This window comes from Leucoraja erinacea, chromosome 1 (assembly GCF_028641065.1).
Source record: "Leucoraja erinacea ecotype New England chromosome 1, Leri_hhj_1, whole genome shotgun sequence".
Classification (NCBI taxonomy): domain Eukaryota; kingdom Metazoa; phylum Chordata; class Chondrichthyes; order Rajiformes; family Rajidae; genus Leucoraja; species Leucoraja erinaceus.
In genome coordinates this window covers 29,842,379-29,860,774 of record NC_073377.1, presented here as the reverse complement: position 1 = coordinate 29,860,774, position 18,396 = coordinate 29,842,379, and the positions used below count along the sequence as shown (strand labels likewise).

General features: G+C 43.9%; 2 protein-coding genes across 5 annotated transcripts in view; one reads left to right on the top strand and one right to left on the bottom strand.

The window, feature by feature from the left end:
- fam219aa (family with sequence similarity 219 member Aa) overlaps positions 1–6,972 on the bottom strand; it is a 68,411-nt gene extending 61,439 nt beyond the window's left edge. For all 4 annotated transcript variants that reach the window (XM_055632282.1, XM_055632299.1, XM_055632291.1 and 1 more), the window contains exon 1: positions 6,324–6,972. In XM_055632282.1, the coding sequence (XP_055488257.1) occupies positions 6,324–6,383 (60 nt within the window). In that variant the 5' untranslated portion in view covers positions 6,384–6,972. The remainder of the gene's footprint in view (positions 1–6,323) is intronic.
- Positions 6,973–7,080: 108 nt separating this feature from the next.
- The window catches only part of dnai1.2 (dynein, axonemal, intermediate chain 1, paralog 2), a 139,520-nt gene continuing 128,204 nt past the window's right edge, over positions 7,081–18,396 (top strand). The window contains exon 1 of the mRNA XM_055632318.1: positions 7,081–7,218. Coding sequence (XP_055488293.1) covers positions 7,192–7,218 — 27 coding nt within the window. The 5' untranslated portion in view covers positions 7,081–7,191. The remainder of the gene's footprint in view (positions 7,219–18,396) is intronic.

The following is an 18,396-nucleotide window of genomic DNA, read 5'->3' as shown; positions in this document are numbered from 1 at the left end:
GAGGTCAGGGGAGATGGTGAAACTTTATTACAATTATCCTGATGCCGACATTCCTCCTCCTTCTTGATGGACTCTCCCTGCCAACCTTCTACCCTCTCTAGACCTTTCTGTTTCCAACTGCTGACATGACATCAATTATCATGACTTCTCCACCCCCCTTATTTCAATCTCACCCGCTCTGAATGCACAGCCATCGGCTCACTCAATAGCAATCACAACTTTGTTATTAAACTAGCCGACAATGGAGGTGTCATTGTAGTCTGGCAGGCTGGCCCGTTTGCTTTAGTTTATTATTGTCATGTGTTTTGTTTGCATGCTATCCAGTCAGAGAAAAGACTATACATGAATACAATGAAGCCGTTCACAGATAAAGGATAAAGGGTGCAACATTCAGTGCAAGATATAACATTGAAGTTCAATAAACTGATTTAATATACAGTAAACCCTTGTTATTATGCATATCTTTATAGCGGATTTTGTTTGCGGCATACGGAGTGCCCCCACAGTAATTGAACATCACTGTTCCTTCAAGAACACAGGCTGCTAGTTACACTGTGACGGTCATGGACAAGCCATTGACAAGCCATTGCTTCAATCAACACTTGTGCAATGATGAGGAACACAAAGTGCTGGAGTAACTCAGCAAGTCAGGCAGCATCACTGGAGAGCAAGGGTAGGTGGCGTTTCGGATCAAGACCCACCGCCGGAATGCGCCACGCACCTGATCACCGCGAGGCCAAAACCTGCAGTGGTGCCAGGAGATGCCATCGTTCGCTGCCTCCCCAGTCTCACAGACACTGCCCCTGACCTGCACCACCACCCCAGTCACTCCTAGACCAGTCCTACTGATCTTCACCCCCCTCCCCCACCAGCCTGCACCGCCTCCCTGGCTGCTTCCAGGCCAGGCTGACTGCATCACCGCCAGTCCATACAGCTTCCTCGGCCGCTACCAGGCCACAACTGCCGCCACCATCGCTGACTCTTATCTGCACTCTGGCCGCCTGTGAGCCGCGACCAATGACTCCACTGATCCTCGCCTCTCCCCCAGCCACGAGCAGGCCGGGGACATCAACTCACATGGATTCAAGGCCCAGTTGCAGACTAGGTCTGAGGATGGATCTCGATCCAAATCATCACCTAACCATGTTCTCCAGAGATGCTGCTTGACCTGCTGAGTTACTTCAGTATTTTGTGTCCTATTAACCAGCATCTGCAGTTCTTTGTTTCTGCTACTGGTGCAATAATACTCTATTACTCTGCAATGCTTCACGCGGTTGTAGCAGTCAATCAACACTAACGGAACGGTCAACCTCCACCACACACCCCCCCCACCCCAGTCCATTATAACAAGGGTTTACTATAGTTCAAAGGTTTCCAATGAGGTGGAAGGGAGATGAGGATTGTACTCTGGCTCATGAGAAGACAGCTCAGTTGCCTGATAACAGCTGTGAAGAAACTGGTACTGAATCTGGAGGTAGTAATTTCAAACTTCTATACATCTTGCCTGTTGGGAGAGGGGAGAAGATAGTGTCATGGGATGAGACCCACCACAATCAATCTGAAGAAGGGTCCCAAACTGAAACGTCATCTCTCCATGTTCTCCAAAGATGCTGCCTGGCCCGCTAAGTTACTACTGAACCTAGGAAAGACACAAAAAGCTGGAGTAACTCTGTGGGACAGGCAGCATCTCTGGAGAGAGGGAATGGGTGATGTTTCGGGTCGAGACCCGTCTTCTTCTGAAGACGTCACCCATTCCTTCTCTCCAGAGATGCTGCCTGTCCCGCTGAGTTACTCCAGCTTTTTGGGTCTATCTTCGGTTTAAACTAGCATCTGCAGTCCCTTCTTGCATTCTACTGAACAAAAACTGACTAACAAAATGAAATGATCATATGTGAAGCAAAGTTTAAGGAAGAACTACAGATGCTGGAAAAATCGAAGACAGAAGGAGGGTCTCGACCCGAAACGTCGCCTATTCCTTCGCTCCATAGATACTGCCTCACCCGCTGAGTTTCTCCAGTATTTCTGTCTATATGTGAAGCAAATGTTTGTTGGATAAAAGCATCTAGGCTGTTACTGAAATACAAATACTGTACTATGCCAATAAGTTCAAGTTAAAATAATACTCTTTGGTCAAATTTTGACAGCATTGATATCAGCCCAATTTTAAGCCAGATCCAACCATTACATCATAAAGAATCACTAAAACATTAACCTTAATTATACAGTATACTTTGCACATTTCACAATATTCATTGCTTTCTGAATAAATAACCAAGAATTAAAATATTCACGTAAAAAAATACTTGACAAACTAACTACTTAGAGAATTACATTAAACCAAACTACTCATTCCTTCAATACAAAACCTACATGTATACCTATCTTGTATTTTTAATGACAGAGGTGGAGTGGAGTGACCCTGTTTGTCCCATTCCCCCTTTCCATTGCAATGCGCACTCTTTCACACTTGCCGATTAACTCTCCTTTGCTTGTTTTGTCTTTAACCTAAAAATGACCATTGTCCAATTTACCCAAAACCTGGTCTTTGGGATGTGGAAGCTAGCGCATCTAGAGGAAGCTTAACATGCAAACTTTACACAGAAAGCATTTGTGGTTAGGATCAAATTCCTGTCCCTGTAACATTACGGCAGAGGCACTAAATGCAGTGTTGTTGTTTCACGCTAGGATCATGATACGGTTTACAAAGTTATGTCCTAATTAGGTAATTCGGAGAGCAATCATGAAAGATAAATTCAATACTAGTTTAATGGCAAGATATATAGCTCTGAAACTGGTGTTCTAAATTTTAATAATGAGTTAAAATGGTATAGAGAGAGAGTTGGCTGAGGTGGATTGGGAAAATAGTTTGCAGGGTAAAAGGGTAGATCAGCAGTTGCTGTATATTTAGTAACTTATTTCAGCTATATTCCAGTGCGGAAGAAATGCTCCATGGGAAGGATGAACATGACTATCAAAATAAGGATAGTGCTGAATTGAAAGTTATGCAATGTTGCTACATTGAGTAATGGGCTTTGGCTACTTTAAGAATGCCAAGAAAATGTCAAGAAAAGTAACACGAGCAAATTTGTAAAACAGACATAAGATTGGCTGCTCATGAAAAAGGAACCATCTGAAAAAAAAACATTGGACCCATTGGAGAATGAGAATGGGTTATTACTAATAGGAAGATGGTAATATCCACAAAAATCCTTTGAATTGATCTTCACAGAAGAAACCAAAATCATCCCAAGCATAATGGATAAGCAAAGTGCTACATGGAGGGAAGAACTTAAATAATTAGTAGAAAAATTAATAGGGATAAAGGCTCGGAACTGCTCCTTGACTGTGTTGCCTTCATGGGTTTTCACATGGGTGCAGAGATAAGCTTGGCATGGATTGTAACCTATCAAAAATTCTTTGGGTTCTATAAAGAGATCTACAGGATTGGAAATTTGCGATGCCTCTATTCAAAAGGAAAAATAAAGCAAGAAACTAAGGAAAGTTGGGAAGAGGCTGGAATCCATTATTAAAGTAATAGCAGTAGCTTCAAGTGCAAAGTTGTTAGATGGCATAAAAAAAAGTCAACATGGTTTAGTGAAAAGGAAACCATGTTTCACAAATGTCAAAGTTCTTTGAGGATGCAACAACCAGCAGATATAGTGAACTCGATTTCCAGGTCTTTTAATTAAGTGCAAAACGAAACGTTACTACACCAAATATGAATTCACAACTTTGGGGATAACATACAGGTATCGCTGTTTAAGTCGTTAATCTATTAACGAAAGCTACAGTTGGAATAAATGGGTGATTTTCAGACAGGCAATCAGTTAGCAGTGCGGCGGCCTTTTATAATCTGCATTACTGACTCGGACGATAGGTCTGAGTGTAGTGTAAACAAATTTGCTGATGACAAAATATCTGCAAGCAGAATACAATGCCAAAGGACAGAGCTAGATTAAGTGAATGGGCAAGAAATTGACAGAGGGAGTGTAATGTTGCAAATTATGAGATTATGCATGTTAGGGAAGAAATAATACAAAAGCAAAAGTAACTGAATAAAGTGAGACTACAAAATGTTACCATACAAAGGGATCCAAGAGTTCTACTACAATGAAACAAAATGTTAGCACTTGGATACAGCAAGAAATTAGTGCAGTCAATGGAATGTTGGCCTTTATGACGCAAGGTTAAGGTGCGTACATATAAAAAAGATACTTTACAAAACTTTATTTTGTACTTAAGTGAACTGTGTTCAGTTCTGCTTCCCATGTTTATAGATGAGTCTACTTATATCGGAGAGAGTGCAGAGAAAAAGAACAATTTCTGGGATGAAGGAATTGCAACAAGTAGAAAGGTTAGGCCTTTACTCACTGGAGTTTAGGAGAATGAGATATAATCTTATTGAAACATAAGTGCCCACTTGAATTATAGGGTGAATATCCATTGAACATTTACTCTCATGGGGTATCAATAACTTGGGGCTATAGGTTCTGAATACGGGAGCATGCATTTCAGAGAGAAATGAGGAGTAATTCCTTATTTTCTAGCACAAAAGGACACAATGTGTTGCAGTAATGCATAGGTCAAGCAGCAGCTCTAGAAAACATGGATAGGTGATATTTTGGGATGAGACCCTTTTTCAGACAGTCTCCTATGTGTACGTTTGTGTATTAATCAGCATCTGCAGTTCATTGTTTCTACCTTCATTTCCAGCACTGTGTATGGAAGCCATGCTGAATATTGACAAAATATAAGGTCAACCAGTGCTGCGTCTTATATTTAAAGGAAGATACAAAAACTTTACTGAGAATGCAAAAGAGATTTACAAATAAGATTAGAAGGATGAGGGACTCTAGTAATGTTGATAGTCTGGACAAGCACATATAGTGCAAAACTATTCTTAATGCTTGTCGGGTCAAGAACTAGAAGACATGGGTGGAAGGGGTTTAGTAGAATACATTGGTGGAAGGGGTTTGGTATAACAACAAACTCTTTCTTCCCCCCTCCTCTCCAAACCAAACTTAGAGAACTCTTTATTTTGTACTTAGGTTCACCTGTACCTCCTCCAACCTTATCTACTGCATTCGCTGCTCTAGATGTCAGCTAATTTACATCGGGGAGACTAAGCGGAGGTTAGGCGATCGTTTTGCCGAACACCTCCGCTCAGTCCGCAATAACCTACCTGAACTCCCGGTGGCTCAGCACTTCAACTATCCCTCCCATTCCCAATCCGACCTCTCTGTCCTGGGTCTCCTCCATTGCCAGAGTGAGCAACACCGGAAATTGGAGGAACAGCACCTCGTATTCCGCCTGGGTTGCTTGCGTTCGGTTGGCATGAACATTGAATTCTCCCAATTTTGCTAGCCCTTGCAGTCTCCTCCCCTTCCTTAACCATCGAGCTGTCTCCTCCCATCCCCGCACCCTCGGGCTCCTCCTCCTCCCTTTTCCTTCCTTCTCCCCCCCACCCCCTATCAGTCTGAAGAAGGGTTTTGGCCCGAAACGTCGCCTATTTCCTTCGCTCCATAGATGCTGCTGCACCCGCTGAGTTTCTCCAGCATTTTTGTGTACCTTAGTGAAAGGCTTGGAGTATTCTACCAGGAGAATATAGATATATTCTACATAACCTGCAAAAAGAAACTAAAATAAAAAACAATTGTAGGGTTTTGGGGAAGGAAATAGGAGAGGAAGATCAGATGCATTGCTCTTACACAGAGCCAGTGCCATTGATGATGGAATGAATGACCCTCTTGAGCTGTGACCATCTGTGACTCATTAATTACCTATTTTGTATTTCACTCTAAAACCAAAAAGCAGACACAAGACACACATCATAATCCTATTATATATTATATAATATAATTATATATTACTAGTTTAGCATGACTTGCATCGTCCTTTTGAGATTCAAAAAGAGTAAACATAAAAGCCAGGAGATCTCGCAGTGCAAGTTTGGCTCGCCCCCTTTCTGATGTGAGGCTTGGAAGATAAAACAAAAGCAGTAATAATTTAGAGGCCCAATCACACTGAATATTTTAAAGCTTGGGACCTAACATTAAAATCACACTATATGCCGAAATCTTGAAGCCGCCATTGGATGTAATTATTTTGGGCGCACCGTATCCAAAAGGTCATCGATATTTAAAAACCTAACATGTATTAAAAGACGGCTGAGCTTTACGACCACCTGAGCAGAATCACCAGGCAAGGCCTCGGGCTTGAACGAAGGAAAACCAAAACACTAGCAGCAGCAGCATGACTTATAAATTTACCGCAAAATACAATAAAACAAAAGGAGATAAGTTGTTTTGAGCTGCTTGTCTTACCAGCGGTTGAATTTCGGACCGAGCTGTAGGGACTTGGAATCGATCGATTTCTTCCATCATTTTGAATAACGAAGCGATGTTGAGGCCTTTTGTCTAAGCGATAAAAGGCCCGCCAGTCAGTCAGTCAGTATCTGTGATATTTCCGATGTTTATTTATCTGGCCGGTGTGATTATCTCATCTTATTTCTCACAGAAACGCGAAGACCGTCTCCATCTCACGCAGAGACAGTGACTCAACTCCAGCTTCCGGGTCCGGAAGTCGGAGACACCCCTCCCCACCGGAAAAAAAACACTTTATTTTCCTAAAAATATGAACGGTGTATTAAATAATGCAACAAATAATCGCATTTGTGACCCGTGGTTTCTATTTATTTTTTATTGAGAAGATGCTTCCTTCTAGCTAGGCATCGTCTGAGGGTAATCCCGTTACCCTGGTGACGTCTGGCTTCGGGGAAAGCGATATTCAAAAAGCAAAAAAACCTGCAGTTGCTGTAAATCTGATGCAAAAAACCTGCAGTTCGTGCAAAAACCTGCAGTTGCTGTAAATCTGATGGCAAAACATTAAATGCATCATCGCCAGGCCGGCAACGTTAACCCTGTTCTTCCTTTGCATCGATCGGTGCTGCTGGAGGTTTCCAGAATGTTCTTTGTTTACATTATGTGTGACATGACTCGTACCCTGGGGCAACTTTACAATGTGAGGAAAAGCTTCCTTATTTTTAATATCTTTCCTGAAATGTGGAATTTGTGACTTTAATTCCTGACAAGAGAGGGGATGCGTTGTGGAGCCGGAAGTTGTGGTTGCCAGGGGAGACGGGATTCAACTTCCGGTCGAGAGTCTTGTTGCCGTTGAGCTGCAGCCGTCGAGATGCCGTCGAAACAAAGAACCAAACCGGTAACTTCATACAACTTCGCTTATATATTTAAAACAAAAACCCAATTGAAACGGTATTTCTTTCCAACGGTGAATTTGAAGAAGGGTCTCGACCCGAAACATCACCCATTACATTACTACTCCCCCCCCAGACCAGAGAGATGGGGAACTCTTTGCCACAGATGGCCGTGGAGGCCAAGTCAAGTCAATTGATATTTTAAGTCAGGGACGGATAGATTCTTGATTAGCACGGGGGGTCGTGGGGAGAAGGCAAGAGAATGGGGTTAGGAGGGAGAGGTAGATCAGCCATGATTGAATGGCGGAGTAGACTGGATGGACCGAATGGCCTAATTCAGCTCCTGTCATTTATGACCTAATGAGATGCTGCCTGATCCACTGAGTTACTTGTGTCTATCGTTGGCGTTGTTTTGCACGTTCATTGGCAGCGGAACCCTCATTTGCCCACCAGAAATCAGAAGGGGGGGGGGGGGGGGGGCGATGACAGCAGCTTGTCGTGGTTTATTCCATCCTACATATTTGATCTGTTCTTGTGCACACCGTAAATGTTCTTTGTACCCTTCCATATCTCGTTTCCCTCCCCCGCCCCCGACTCTCAATGTGAAGAAGGGTCTCGACCCAAAACGTCACCCAATCCGTATCTCCAGAGATGCTCCCTGACACTGAGGATCTGGTTCCCAAAGCTACTACACCTCCCCATCTTTCAACTTTCCTTAGCCCGTCCCCAAGAGACACAAGGAAAGCTTGGAAGGTGAAAGGTGGATACAGATGACTGTGGCAAGGTGTGATGGGAGAATTGGTGGAGTAAGTGACAAATACTCAATGTGAACTGGAGACAAAGGGTGATGGAGAATGAAAGAATAGGAGTGAGATGTAAAAGAGGGGAGGGATATGGTTGGAAATGGATGGGGATAGGGGTAGTGATTAATGGTGGTGGGAGATAGTTGCTGAAAAGAGTGTGCACAGGATGGGGCAATAGAGGGGGCGGGGAATTTCGATGCTGAAGAAATCAATGCTCATGCCCTTGGGTTTTAAGGTATGAGATGCTATTCTTCCAAATGCTCCATCTCCAATTGTTTTCGTTCATCGGTTTTTGACAGCCAATAATCATTGTCCACGCAGGCTGCCATTACAACCCTCGGCCATCTTAAAGGCAGTTGTACCAATGAGATTAGTAGTGCGTCTGGACTGGGATATCTATCTCTGCAGGCAAAAGCAGTAGATTTCACTTCAATTAATGAAATTATATTTACATACTAAATTGGTGATTTTATGCAGAAACAAGGAACTGCAGGTACTGGTTTACAAAAAAAAACCAAAGGTAGACAAAAATGCTGGAGAAACTCAGCGGGTGAGGCAGCATTTATGGAGCGAAAGAATAGGTGACGTTTCGGGTCGAGACCCTTGTTCAGGAAAAAAAAAAGCGAAGTGCTGGAGTAACTCAGGGGGTCAGGCAGCATCTCTGGAGAATATGAATGAAGTTTCAGGTTGGGGGCCTTCGGACTGATTGTGCTGGGTGGGGGGGGGTGGAAAGGTAGACAGTTGGACAATGGTCAGAGATGAAAAGGCATGTGACTAGAGGATTCAAGAGCTGTGAATTGTGAAGCTAGAGGATGGAATGTAGGTGGAACAGAAGAGGGAAGGGAGAAATAGGTGCAAGTCCAAGTGGAGAGAGAGGTTGGTAGTTACCTAAAATTGGAGGATTAACGTTCATACTGCTGGGTTGTGAGCTTCCCAAGCAGAATATGAGCTCCTGTTCCTCCAGTTTGTGTGTGGCCTCACTCTGGCAAGGGAGGAGGCCCAGGACAGAAAGGTGGTATGAGAATAGGAAGAGGAATCAAAATGGTTAGTAACTGGGAGATTGAATAGGCCTAGGCAAAGTGAGTGCATGTGTTTAAACTGTGTTAAAAGATTCGATGAATCTACGCTTGCTGTATTTATTTTGTCATCCTATAATTTCAGAATTTATTCAATTGCCGGAATTTAATTTTCCCAATTATCATGGTGCAATTTCAACGTATATTAGCAGATCACTAGTTCAGTGTCATTTTTATTACCATAGCATCCTGCTGCTACCCCCTGCAGTAGATTACAGATCCTTTTCATTTCCTATAAGCACCAAAGTGGGAATTTGCTATATTTGGTAAAAATGCTGTTACAATTATACTCCAATAGAGCACAGGAGGGAGGTTTTATAACTTGTGCCATAAAATGGTACCAATGAAAGTGTAGGATAAATAGCTTGGCAGCAAACAAGAGATGAGGAATAGAAGCAGGAGAAGGCCATTTGGCTCTCACATCTGATGAACCATTACCTCAGCTCCATATTCTCAACTGAATACCATATCCGTTAACTCCTTTATATCTGAAAATCTTTCCATCTTGGTCTTGAAAAACTCAGAGATTGACCCTCAACAATCCAATGGATAGAGGATTCCAAACATCTACTACTGTCTGGGTGAATACATTTATTCTCTTGTCTTGAATGGCTGACAACTTATTTTGATACTTTAATCTGTGGTCTAGCCAGCACCAATGAATAGAGCAAAGGGAATATCTCTGATCGGGTGAGACCAACCGACGTACTGTGATAGTTAGAAACATCTTATTCTTCTTCAGTCTGAAGAAGGGTCTCGACCTGAAATGTCACCTATTCCTTCTCTCTAGAGATGCTGCCTTTCCCGTTGAGTTACTCCAGCATTTTATGTCTATCTTCGGTTTAAACCAGCATCTGCAGTTCCTTCCTACACATCTTAATCTTTTTTTGTCTGTTTTAAGTGTTGCTAATAGCAAGCCAAAGTTTACAAATACAAAGCAAAAAAACCCCAACAATATTGTCAGGCAGAAATGGTCAGTCTGATACAGAAAGAAAAAGTGAGATAACTTAAATTGGATAACTTAAATTCAATATTGAGCCTGATAGAGGAGACTCCTTTGTGACTATTGAATTCAATACACTAGGTTGGAGGAAGTGCAGATGTATGTGTGTTCCTTCTCTCCAGAGATGCTGCCTGACCCGCTGAGTTACTCCAGCATTTTATGTCTTCCAAGTGCAGATGAATTACAGCTTCACATGGAAAGATTGTTTGGGTTCCTATATGGTGGGAAGGGACAGATATTGCATTTTCCCTGGATTGGTTGTGGTTGGCAGGGATGGAAGTGTGGACTAGGGAGTTGCAGAGAAAGCAGTCCTTTTAAATTGCTGAAAGGCGAGGGAGTTCAGTTGAGTTTAGTATATTTAGTGAAATATCCTTCTAGTGGTCAATGTTTGAGATGATGGAAAATACAAAGATTGAGCAGTTGAAAATGGCTCCAATACAAAGATTGAGCAGTTGAAAATGGCTCCAATATGCTGAAAGGTGAGGGCCGGGGGAAAACTTTGTTCCTGCTCTGTCGAGGAGTAGAGGGTTTGAGAGAGCAGAGGTGTATGGAATAGATGCAATGCAATCAAGGGCTCTGTCTACTTTGGTAGAGGGGAAGCTCTTGTTCAGGACGAAAAAACATATTTAAGAAATACTTATGAGGAATTTTACCTGTTTCTTTTCACAAATGAGGCTACATGTGCAGAGTTCCTGCAACATTCTGTTTTTTCTTCCAGATTTCCAGCATCTTCATTTATTTCTCCAAGACATTTGTATCTTTAAATTAAGTCAGATCTCGTTTTTCTAAACTCAGAAGAATATAGGCCCAATCAACTTAACCTCTCTTCATATTAAAAACCTGCTATCCCAGAATTCAATTTGGTGAACCTACATTACACTGCCTCTATCATAAATATGTTCATCCTCAGGTAGAAATTTTGGATAATCCCATATAAGTAGAGCAGGCTTCCTCAAATCTTCTGGCAATATAGAACAATATTCTCTTTGTCTTCATTTAAAAAAAATATTCTGCACTTTTATTTTGTACCAAAGTGGACGATCACAGATTTTTCCATGTTATTTTCCATTTGCCATGTCCTTGTTCATTTGCCTAACCTGCCCATAACTTCCCGAACCACTCACCTTCTCCTTGCATCCAAAACAGTCACATACATCTGTTACAAACTTGGATAATTACATTTCATTCTCTTGTCCAAATTAGTCATATAATTTGTGAACAACCTTTTGTTTTCTGTCCATTAATCAATCCTCAATCTACATTTGTAATATGTTTCTAATATTATGTAATCTGATATTGTCTAATAATTTCTTGTGAGTTACGTGTCCTTTAAAAAATTAAAATGCATCACATTAACTGGTTCATCCCACCTAGACTGCTGGTTGCAATCTCAAAACAAATAGTTCACCCATGATTTTTCTATCATAAATTTATGTTACCTTCACTCAATCCTACTGATATTTTCTATGTGCCTTGAATACTAGATTCCAGCATTTTCCTACTACTGATGTCAGGCCAACTGGTTTACAACACATAATCCTCTGAAATTCCTGCCAGCTACAACGGGATCCCACCACTAATCACATTTTCCCATCTCCACCCCTTTCCACCTTCCGCGGAGACTGGTCCCTCCACAACTCCCTGGTTAATACATCCCTTCCCACCAAAACCACCCCCTCCCCAGGTATTTTCCCCTTCAACCGCAGAAAATACAACACCTGTCCCTATACCTCCAGGGGTCCAAGGGAGGAGCCGGATAGGAGTGAGGTCCCGTCCCCTCAACGCGTGGTTGTGGGGGTGAGGATGCGGCATCACACACCCACTAACCACCCCCCTCCCCCCCACAGGGAAAGGGAGGGGGAGGGAGGAGGGGAGGGAGGGGGGAGGGGGAGGGGAGGAGTGGAGGAGGAGGGGAGTGGGGGAGGGAGGGGTGGAGGGGGGGGAGAGTGGGGGAAGAGGGATAGAAGGAGACAGAGAGACTGGGAGATGGAGAGACGGGGAGAGGGAGTGAGAGAGAGAAGAGGGGAGAGGGAGAGAGGGGGAAGAGAGGAGGAGGGAGGAGGAGAGAGGGGTAGTGGGGGAAATTGGGGGGGGGGGGGGGGAGGTGGAGGCGGATGGGAGTGGCGGGGCGGTGGGGGCTGCAGGGAGGGTGGAGGGCTGCAGAGGGGGAGAGGAGGGTGAGACGGGGAGAGAGAGGGGAAGGGAGGGAAGAGGGGAAGGGGAGAGGTGGAGGGAGGGGCAGAGGGGTGGAGGGAGGGCAGAGGGGTGGAGAGGAAGGGGGGAGAGAGAGGAGGAAACCAGTGGAAAATAGTGCCCAGCAGGCTGCGCGCGCAGCTGGCTGCGAGGAGCAGAGGCAGCTCGTGGATAAGAGTGCCCCTGCGCGTTGAAAATTCTGCGCGGCTTGCCGCAAGGAGCAGAGACATTGTGACATCATCCAGCTTGCTTCAGCACATTAGATCTTAAAAAGATGAACAATTTTAGAAAAAACTCGGGAAATAATGAGTCCAATTTTCAGATGAGGGGATTTTTGAAATCATGAGGTAAATCTCTTCCGGAATATGTAAAAATGTCACCGTAACTGTATCGGGTTTTCGATGAGATGCGATTCACAAGCGAACTAACAAAAGGTCAGATAGGCTGCATCCCAGAGTACTTAAGGAAGTAGCTCCAGAAATAGTGGATGCATTAGTAATAATCTTTCAAAACTCCTTAGATTCTGGAGTAGTTCCAGAGGATTGGCGGGTAGCAAACGTAACCCCACTTTTTAAGAAGGGAGGGAGAGAGAAAACGGGGAATTACAGACCAGTTAGCCTAACATCGGTAGTGGGGAAACTGCTAGAGTCAGTTATTAAAGATGGGATAGCAGCACATTTAGAAAGTGGTGAAATCATTGGACAAAGTCAGCATGGATTTACGAAAGGTAAATCATGTCTGACGAATCTTATAGAATTTTTCGAGGATGGAACTAGTAGCGTGGATAGGGGAGAACCAGTGGATGTGGTGTATCTGGACTTCCAGAAGGCTTTCGACAAGGTCCCACATAAGAGATTAGTATACAAACTTAAAGCACATGGCATTGGGGGTTCAGTATTGATGTGGATAGAGAAATGGCTGGCAAACAGGAAGCAAAGAGTAGTAGTAAACGGGTCCTTTTCACAATAGCAGGCAGTGACTAGTGGGGTACCCCAAGGCTCCGTACTGGGACCCCAGCTATTTTACAATATATATTAATGATCTGGATGAGGGAATTGAAGGCAATATCTCCAAGTTTGCGGATGACACTAAGCTGGGGGGCAGTGTTAGGTGTGAGGAGGATGCTAGGAGACTGCAAGGTGACTTGGATAGGCTGGGTGAGTGGGCAAATGTTTGGCAGATGCAGTTTAATGTGGAGAGAATGTGAGGTTATCCATTTTAGGTGGCAAAAACGTTTAGGGAAAGCAGATTATTATCTAAACGGTGGCCGATTGGGAAATGGGGAGATGCAGCGAGACCTGGGTGTCATGGTACACCAGTCATTGAAGGTAGGCATGCAGGTGCAGCAGGCAGTAAAGAAAGCGAATGGCATGTTGGCTTTCATAGCAAGAGGATTTGAGTATAGGAGCAGGGAGGTTCTACTGCAGTTGTATAGGGTCTTGGTGAGACCACACCTGGAGTATTGCGTGCAGTTTTGGTCTCCAAATCTGAGGAAGGACATTGTTGCCATGGAGGGAGTGCAGAGAAGGTTCACCAGACTAGGATTCCTGGGATGTCAGGACTGTCTTATGAAGAAAGACTGGATAGACTTGGTTTATACTCTCTAGAATTTAGGAGATTGAGAGGGGATCTAAGAGAATCTTACAAAATTCTTAAGGGGTGGGACAGGCTAGATGCAGGAAGATTGTTCCCGATGTTGGGGAAGTCCAGGACAAGGGGTCACAGCTTAAGGATAAGGTGGAAATCCTTTAAAACCGAGATTTGAGGCAGAGGCAACTTTTTTCACACAGAGAGTGGGTGAAATCTCTGGAACTCTCTGCCACAGAGGGTAGTTGAGGCATTGTCATCATTGGCTATAGCTTAAGAGGGAGTTAGATGTGGCCCATGTGGCCAAGGGGATCAGAGGGTATGGAGAAAAGGCAGGTACGGGATACTGAGTTGGATGATCAGCCAGGATCATATTAAATGGCGGTGCAGGCTCGAAGGGCCGAATGGCCTACTCCTGCACCTAATTTCTATGTTTCTATGTTTCTATCAGGGTTTTATAATATACTAGACCAAGTGCAGACCCATTGGGTCTGTTCCCCCAATGTGTGGTTGCGGGGGAGGGGGGGCCTGGGGGGGGGGCATACGGCGTCACACACACTAACTACCTCCCGCCAAACGCTATCTACCCCCCTTGATATTATATTAATATTATTAACCTGCTACCTTTACCCCATAACCGCACTATCCACTGACGCATAGCCCCCAACTCGCAGGCACGTCTAGAGGATTTCAGTATAGGAGTAAAGAGGTTCTTCTGCAGGTGTATAGGGCTCTGGTGAGACCACGTCTGGGGTATTGTGTACAGTTTTGGTCTCCTAATTTGAGGAAGGACATCCTTATGATTGAGGCAGTGCAGCGCAGGTTCACGAGATTGATCCATGGGATTGCGGGATTGTCATATGAGGAAAGATTGAAAAGTCTAGGCTTGTATTCACTGGAGTTTAGCAGAATAAGGGGGGGATCTTATAGAAACATATACAATTATAAAAGGACTGGACAAGCTAGATGCAGGAAACATGTTCCCAATGTTGGGCGAGTCCAGAACCAGGGGCCACAGTCTTAGAATAAAGGGGAGGTCATTTAAGACTGAGGTGAGAAAAAACTTTTCACCCATATTGTGAATTTATGGAATTCCCTGCCACAGAGGGCAGTGGAGTTAGATAAAGCTCTAGGGGCTAGTGGAATCAAGGGATATGGGGAGAAGGCAGGCACGGGTTATTGATTTGGGACGATCAGCCATGATCACAATGAATGGCGGTGCTGGCTCGAAGGGTCGAATGGCCTCATCCTGTACCTATTTTCTATGTTTCTATGTTTAGAGAAGGAGGTGGGGGCTAGAGAATGAGGGTAGAGAGAGAATGGGGAGAGACAGAGAGAAAGGGGCAGAGACCGAAGGGCAAGGGACAGAGGGGGTGGAGGGGAGGAGGAGAGGGAGGGGGGGGTGAGGGTGGGGGGGGGGGGGGGTGGGGGTGGGGAGGAGGGGTGAGAGAGATGGGAGGAGAGGAGAAGGAGGAGAAGGGAGGGGAGGAGGGGGGGGGGGAGGGGTGGTGGGGGGAAGGGAGGGGAGAGGGGGGAGGGGATTTAGGGGGTGGGGGGGGTAGGATAGAGAGTGAGGGCAGAGAGAGATGTTCTCTGGGAGGGGGATCCCAATTTGGGAAGACACTCTGCAAGGACTGAGAGAGAGAGATGGCAAAGACAGAACCAGAGGAGGACACAGAGAGAGAGAGGAGACGGAGGTGGTTGAGGCCCCCGACCGAAGGAGGAGGGAGAGGGAGGGTGGGGGGGGGGGAGGAGGGGGTGGGGGAGGAGGAGAGGAGAGAGGGAGAGAGAGACTGGGGGGGAGAGGGGGAGGGGAGAGGTGGGGAGTGTGTGTGTTAAAAGTTTGTGTTACATGTTCTCTGACAATTACCCTTTGTTTCATGTGGGGGGAGAGGGAGGGGGTCGGGGGAAACTTTTTTCCAGTTTCTTACCTTGTCGGAGATGCAATTATTTTCTGGGTGCCATCTCCGGTCGCTCTGCGGCCTACCATCGATGGAACTGGATACCTCCGCTGGACTGACCTTGTGCCCCACCGTGGGATGTGGACTTAACCTTGCCTGGGATCGCTCCAACCGTGGCCTGCGGATTACCATCGTGAGTTCGCAGTCTTGGGAGAGACCGTGGATGCCGGGAGCTCCAACGACGCAGAGGTTCGACCAGCCCCGATGCGGGGTTCGATAGCCGGCGCGGGGGAACTGAGATCCCCCCTATGGAGGAGATGATCACCCCAATGCAGAGCGCCCGACCGCCGGCTACGGAAGTCAAGATCGTCCCGTCAACGGAGAGCTCGAGGCCCCCGACCGCAGGAGAACAATGAAGGGAAGGGATTTGAACTTTTTTTCGCCTTCCATCACAGTGAGAAATATGGAGGAGTCACTGTGGTGGATGTTCATGTTAAAATGTGTTTTGTGTGTTCCATTGTTTTTATTTGTATGACTGACATGATTTAATTTAGTTTAGTTGAGAAATACAGTGCGGAAATGGGTCCTTCGGCCCACCGAGTCTGCGGCGACCAGCGGTTCCCGCACCCATTAACACTATCATGCACACACTAGGGACAATTTACATATAAAGTAATTTAACCTTCTTACCTTGTGTCTTTGGAGCGTGGGAGGAAACCAAAGATCTCAGAGAAAACCCGCACGTTTGAGGAATGGAATTAATAATTAAGAGTTTGAAAATCATTATATTTGCCTCCAGGTCAGAACTTGTACTAATGCAGTAGTAGCATGGGATCATATCTTGTTCATGCCGACCATAGAATCTTACAGCATGTAAATAGACCCTTTGGCCCAAATCATCAATGTCAACCAAGATGCCTCATCTAAGCCAATTATATTTTCCCACATTTGGCCCATTTCCTTCTAAACCTTTCCCATTCATGTTCCTGTTCAAATGTATTTTAAAGAGTGTTATTGTAATCCAGGTGTATTAATCCTATCTTCCAATACATGGCTTCCTATTCAGAGGCAATTTAATTGTTCATCTGGATACTTTTAAAATTCTATCAGCGACTCAGCTTGTTCATGCCATCTGCGGGGCAATCTTTCCAGTGTTTGTCCAAATGTTGTTTACATTTTGTTATAGTACCTTTCTCAACAATCGGCTGCTCTCCTTGGATCCCATGCGATCTAACCTTCCAGAGCAGTTTACCATGTTGAACCTTATCAAGGTATTCACCACTGTCTGGTGAAAAAAATCCCTGTAGATTCAGTCTAAATTTCTTACCCCTTACCTCTTACCCCTTACTCAAATTTATGTTCTCTCATTTAACTCACCTCGATAAGAATAATAATTTCCTACATTTCCTAATCTATATCCCTAAAGATAGACACAAAAAGTTGGATTAACAGTGGGTCTGGAGAACAGGAATTGGTGTTGTTTCAAGTTGAGACCCTTCTTCAGAACCAAAACGTCACCTATTCCTTTTCTCCAGTGATGCTGTCTGACCCGCTGAGTTACTCCAGCTTTTTGTGTCTATCTTTGGTTTAAACCAGCATCTGCTGTTCCTTCCTACACATTTTATATTTCCCTCATTACTATATGTACATGTACAAGCAGTATCTGTGTTATGACAATTCGGGCTATGGAAATTCACCCTCATAGAATTCACGAATCGCTACCCCAAATTTTAATGATGGAATAAAATTCAGTCTTACACGATTTATCTATCTATCTTCCATCTATCTTCTATATACTATTACTAGCAATGTTACAAAATTTTGAGATTTAAAAAATCAAGCCTGCAATTTATCCCATCAGATAAAGCATAACAATAAGTTTAATTTGACACCTAATTCACTTTCATATCTCAAGTAATAAAAAAGGTATGGCCATTTTCATACTCGGAAATTAGCATCTTGTTCCCTATTGATTTTCTATGGACATAACAAAAAAGCTGTGATCATGGATAGTCAAAAGCCCGTAACCTTTTTAAAAATTAAGAGAACTGAATGAAATTTTCAGTTATCATAGATTGAAGCATTCTGAAACAAATATAAAATAATCTTACTTGGATGACCTGAAATTAAAGCATATAATTAGTTAGTTACCCAATTGTAGCTAATTTCAAACTTCAATTACTAGATCTAAACATCTATCCATTTCTTAATAAATGATTAACATTTTTAAATAGCCTGTGTCCAAATAATATTCACAAATAATTCACAATAAAACATGATTTTTTAATCTCATTTACATCAATTTATAGGCCAAATGGAAGGAATTTAGTGTTCAATTGCTGTAAATTAAAGTCTATTTTAAATCGGCTTTCTAGTGGGTTCCTGTGAACGTGCTGGTTTAGAACGTTCACATTGCAGTGGATTTGTGCCCTCAAATGCCCAGAAAAATACTGCGGGATATAAAGAGCCCAAAATGAGCTACTCGCTATAGAAAACTTTATATACAGGGTTCTTAAGAAGCCCCTTTTAATGTAAAAATAAGGTACATACCTTTAATTGTTTGCTTTATAAAACCCTGGGGCTGCGAGAGGTCGCGGGTTTAGAGAGTGATTTTTAAACT